Raw genomic sequence first — 6000 nt, forward strand, 5'->3', positions numbered from 1 at the left:
CTTGTACTTATTGTGAAAGGAACACAAGACGATGGGTGAAGTAGGAGAGAGATACATGCATGACCGACAAAGGGCAGAGTTGTGAAGACCAGAGAACTTTATGAGACAAACAAATAAGAGTCAATAAATATGAGGGAGAGAGAGAGAACCATAAAAATAAAATATCCAGGATGGTTTTATCCAAGGGGCAAGGGTAGGAATAGCTACATAATAAAGACCATGTAAAACAGTTCAGAAAGAAAAGCAAGAGAGCAATTAGGATGCCAGCAATCCGCCACCTAAGCGCAAGCCACAGATCAAATATGGGTTTAACTTGGGCTCAAACTTCTCCAAAAATCAAAAGTGGGCGTTAAAGGACATCACATAATCTGAAACCGGAGGATAAAGACGGCATAAACTAGCCATAATCCCAACATTCCAGGCCTGGCTACTGGAGAGTGTTTGCACTAAAGGCACGGGTGACAGTCCAAGGGTGGCTGCTTGGTACTTTTTTCCTGAACCGCAGGTTCGGCACTGTCCAAGAGCAATGTAATGCAGTCCATTATGTGAGCATCAACGTTATTTACAATGTCCTAGTGGCCATGTTTTCTTAAAGTAAAAAGAAACAGGTGAAATTGGTTTTAATATATCTTAACACAATCTATTAAACATGTTATCATTTTAATATGGAGTCAATATGAAAATATTCTTGAGATATTTTCCATTACATTTTTTCATACTAAGCTTTCAAAAACCTTTTATGTACTTTTCACTTACTAGCCTCAGTCTGGACTAGCTACACTTCAAGTGCTTCAGAGCTACCTGCGGCGAGCGGCTGCTACACTGGACAGTACAGATACAGGCTGTTCATGCACGCGCTGAGGTCTGCATATCACCTATGTTATAAAGAAGGCTCGCCTATACAGGATACAGATCGTACCTTAAGTGCTTATCTTTAATAACGTTTAGTCATGCAATGAACTTCCTGTAAGTGCTAACCCCTAGAGAGCCAAGTGGGGAAAGGATTAACACTGATGTGGCAAAGCAAGGCTGGGACCTTGGGATACCATGGTGGATGCAGAAATATACTCTCCTTGCAGCTCTGGGCACAACAGTGAGAAGACAACTTAAATTCTATCCGCCAGATGACAGAGAACTGCCCTGCCTTCTCCCCAGCGCATGGTGCTAAGGATTTCACCGTGGAAATGAGTGCAGTATGTGTTCGTTCAATAGCAAAACAAATATAAACAAGGAGAAAGATACACTTACTTAAATCTGTAGCTTTCTCGCTTATTATTCACAAATCCATCTGCCAAATCACGAGGTAAGATAATTTCCAAGCTGGGTGTAACTTTTTCATCTTCATCTATGGAATAAATCTTCAAACAAGAAGACAGCAAATGAATATAAAGTGCTGGATTTCAGGCTCGAACTATGACCATATTATTACGCTGTGCACTGAAATCATATAAAAAATATACTTTTAAGATAAAAAGTCAAAACAGTACAATTTGGGTAATTTTCCTCTTTGAACTGTGCGCAACCTCAAACAAATATATGAAATTGAACAAGAGGTAAAACCTAAATCAATGCTCTGTCAAAGCTCAGATCCTCTTTGACTAATCTAATATTCAAATCTGAACATTTTTGAGTACCTCTGTTGTTGAGAAACCAATAACCCTGAAAACAGCATTTTATATAAATATTGCTTTGGAATTATGGACCAGAAATTAACACTTTATTACAAGCAACAGCTTTTCTGAGCATTTACAAAGTGCTAGACAAGAAGAAAAAAGGACTAGGTCTGAGACTTCTCAGAGAGTTCAAAAGAATGCTCTCATTCAAGTTATGTTCAAAGAAGCCCAAGTTTTCATGACACATATTCAGGCTTTTCATAAAAGATATGTGGTTTCAAAAGACAAGTATATCTCATGTCTTTGATGTCATTTTCAAGGTTGTACTTCCAGCTCAGCCACTAATTAGCAAATGACCTGGGAAAGTCACTTCACCACTAAGCTGATATGGAATGAAGGGTCTTAATCAACCCCCTTTCAACTTAATATTCTCTGTCTTCTTGGTTACCTACTCCTTTATTTATTGGCCAGAAAATATCAAAAGTCAAGCTTATAAAAAGCTCATGTGGAATAAAGAAACGCCTATGATTTTGCGTCCAAAGACCTGGCCCAACGCTAATCTCAATTTACCAGATGTGTGACCAGCTACCACCTCAGAATCTTGGTTCCTTATACCTAAAATGAGGAAAACAGAATTACCTCCCTTTACAAGATTGCTGCAGGGATCAAATGACGTCATGGAAAGGAAGCATTTTGTAATGCACCATAAAAAATGTTAGTCATTAGATTCAGAGGTTTTTAAGAAAGACTTCTTGTCTTTCACCAGGAAATAAAATTATTTCTAACAAGCAATACTTCCTGTTTAAGACCCAATTAGATGCTTGATTATGGGGGAAAGTCATATTCCTAAACAAATAAAAGCCTACCTAAATCTCCAGAAAATCTGAATAATGTTCCTAAGCAGACTTCTACTGAAGAATCTCCATAAAATGACATTATTTGTAGAAAGTAATGGCATCAGGTGCATGGCTTTATGGCTAGGTTTTCTCAAGAGACACTTAAAAATTATATCCTGTAGGTCACTACATTAAAAAAAAAAAAGATTAATGTCCAGACAGGTGAGTAAAAGGGATTGTAAGACGTGAAACATACACGAGTGAGGGCTGCCACGCATTAAAACAAAGAGCCCTGGCCGATTTTGCTCAGTGGGTAGAGCATCGGCCTGCGAATTGAGGGGTCCCAGGTTTGATTCCGGTCAAGGGCACATGCCTGGGTTGTGAGCTCAATCCCCAGTGGGAGACTTGCAGGAGGCAGCCAATCCACGATTCTCTCTCATCATGGATGTTTCTATCTCTCTCCCTCTCTTCCCTCCTCTCTGAAATCAATAAAAATATTTTTTAAAAACCATAAAATAACAAAAACAACAACAACAACAAAAACCCTGTAGCACTCAGTGTTCAAAGACAAGGAGGAACGGCTACTAGCGTAGGAATAGTGACTCTCCACCATCATTAAGCCATTCTTTGGGGCATTAAGAAAAGCCCCTTATAACCAGAAAATGTGTTTAGTCCAATAGATAGACTTTCTATCCTTAGTCACAAAAGTATTTGAGATAGAGTAGTTTTTTAAGAATAGAAGACAATTAGATCTAATGAAAAGATGAATATGAAAATATTTCAAAATACACAAAGCAGAATACAAATGAAAAAGCATTGCCATTATCAGAGGTTCATCTTGGGTATTTTCTGATTTATTAGCCTATAAATTACTGTAGTGCCTTAAGAAATAAGATTAATGGAGCAGTGGAACCATAAAATGAAGAGAAAAAAACCATTTTGAATCACTCTTGGTTTAAAGCTACAAGCAGCATTTCCAGTTTGAGAAACAACCATACAATCTTTTGGGGGCAAAAAAGATAGGAGGCTAAAAGTGGGATTTCTAAGGGAGAGCAGGGATACACTAACTCAAAATTTGTTCATCTGTGCTCTCTCGGTTTTGTGTATGTGGCATAATGTTGCATCTCGGTCAGAAACCTGACATTATGAAAATACAGTATGACACCTCAAAACACTTGTGGAGTACCAATCTACTACACGGAATCCCACAAAAGAAATGCAAAAGAAGGCACATTAAAATACCCAAACATTGCATTTTAGGAAAAGAGAAAGTTCAATATTAAATCCAAGATTCTCCATCAACCCATCCACAGTTCTGTCACTATCCTCTCACATCACCATATCTAAGCACCTGCTTCTGACTGCAAAGTCCATGTGGACAAGTTCAACATTTTTACTAAGAATCTAGGGGGAGAAGGGGAGGCAGGCATTACATACACCTTTTACATATGATGCACTTTTTAAAACCTTCTTGTAAGTGAATGTAAGAGGAAAGAAATTGGAAAGAAACCCATATTAACTTTCTACACTGCTTTATTCCTTGTTTTAAAAAAGCCAATCTTTCCTTTGGAGTCTTCTCCTGCATCTTTTCAATGCATTTCATGAGTAAAAAAAAGTGATGACAAAGACACTATATTCTCCTTGTTTGAGGAGAATACATAGATACACAAATTACACGTGGTCAACACTAAGCTATGAGATGCTATGATGTTACATTTATACATGTGCCCAGTGTAGAAACATAGATATGGGCTAGAGATAAAATATTAGTAATACACCCATTCCAGATGGCCCTTGCCTAAATCCCCACTTTGTGAGACAAAAAGGTTTTGTCTGAAGAGCCAAGAGCTTTGGAATAATAATAATTAAAAAAAATCCTACGTTAAAATCAGCGCTCTGCCACTTGAGAGGTGGGTGGCTTGGGCACATTATTCATCCTGAGACTGTTTCCTCATCTACAAAATGAGGAAAATGGCATTAACTTTGCAGGGTTTTCATGAAAACTAGAGATAATGCAGACAAAGCACATTAGTAAGAATGACTGTGCCCCTTTCCAAGGAGAGAAAACAAAGTTTTGAAACATTTAAGAAGCATTCAAAGTTCCTCTACTCAGAGCAAGGGCAATGTTTTAACTTTCTCTGTAACTTTCTGAGCTCACAACCTACGCAGTGATGGCGAACCTATGACACGCGTGTCAGAGGTGACATGTGAACTCATTTTTTTGGTTGATTTTTCTTTGTTAAAGGGCATTTAAATATATAAAATAAATATCAAAATATAAGTCTTTGTTTTACTATGGTTGCAAATATAAAAAAAATTTCTATATGTGACACGGCACCAGAGTTAAGTTAGGGTTTTTCAAAATGCTGATGCGCCGAGCTCAAAAGGTTCGCCATCGCCGAGTGAGTGCTCAGCTAATGTTTTCTGAATGAAGAGTAGATGAGTATTCTTTGTCAGGATGCATAAATATCTATTTACATCTGCAGTGAGCTCATGTTTCTGCTGCGGAGTGGAAATATAGTCCACAAATTCTAAGGGCCTACTGCGTGCAGAGCCTCTGGGTATCTGTATTTGAATCTATTATCTGCAACCTCTCAGACATGTATGGACACGCATCTCCTGCACGCCTTGCCTGAGTGTGGGACACAAGTCGGAGTGCATGTGTGTGTGCAGAGATGCGTGGCCATTTCCCAGGAAGGGGCAATACGTGTGCCTAGTTGAGGTGCAGCCTATGTGAGTGTACAAACACACATCCGGGCATGCGTTTGCCCCCGGGGGGGACAGGTGTGCCCGGGTGTGTGTATGTGCTCTGTGGAGCGTGTGTCTGCGCTCACAGGGCTGTGCTGGATGGGAGAGCCCGGGTGTCTGTCTGTCCGAGTCCTGACAGCGGGGCTCCCCCGACAGAGTGTGCAGGGTTCCGTGAGGCACCCTGCGCCCTAAGCCCAGCTCCTCCCCCGGGCCCAGGCCCCACGCGGGCCGCCCCTCCCCCGGCCAGTGAGGCCCCGCGGCCCCCGCACCCTCGCTGCTCCGACCCGTACCCCTTGCGGCTGCTTCCGGACAGTGGGCTTCACCCTGGCGAAAATCTGGATCGTCTGCTTCACCATCTCCTCCTCTGGCTCTGTACTGCCCCTTGACCTCTCAGGCCCAGGCGCCCCAAACTTTGGGTTCCCACCACCTCCGGCGAGCCGCAGCCTTAGCAACAGTAACTAGGGACACTACCCAAGGAGCAATGCGCCAACCAGGACCGCCTCCCCTCGCTAATTGGTTGCTAATGGAGTGCCCCGCCCCCCATCCCCAGGGAAGCACTGAGGGGCGGGGTTGAGGGGGGCTGAGCGGAGAGTACTCCGCACGTGCGAGGGGCGGACGCCTGGGCTGCAGGCTTGGCTCCAGAGCTGATCTGGAGAGAGGTTAATGAGTGACAGCCACCATGCCTTTCCCTGTCCCTTAAGCCATTCTTCCCCTTTTTAGCACTGAAGTCATTCTGTTTTTTATTATTCATTCATGGAACACATGGCACTTGATCTGTGGCAGCAAGGTGCTGGCTGGGCAGG

The 6000-nt window shown here is 41.9% G+C and overlaps 1 protein-coding gene across 1 annotated transcript in view; it reads right to left on the reverse strand.

Moving 5' to 3' along the window:
• KIF6 (kinesin family member 6) overlaps positions 1–5647 on the reverse strand; it is a 380047-nt gene extending 374400 nt beyond the window's left edge. Inside the window, exons 1-2 of the mRNA XM_081094290.1 lie at positions 5488–5647; positions 1249–1358 (exon numbers count right to left, since the gene is read on the reverse strand). Of these exons, the coding sequence (XP_080950416.1) occupies positions 1249–1358; positions 5488–5553 (176 nt within the window). The 5' untranslated portion in view covers positions 5554–5647. The remainder of the gene's footprint in view (positions 1–1248; positions 1359–5487) is intronic.
• Positions 5648–6000: the final 353 nt, after the last annotated feature.

Source organism: Myotis nattereri (assembly GCF_964212035.1).
Source record: "Myotis nattereri genome assembly, chromosome: 6".
NCBI classification, from domain to species: Eukaryota; Metazoa; Chordata; class Mammalia; order Chiroptera; family Vespertilionidae; genus Myotis; species Myotis nattereri.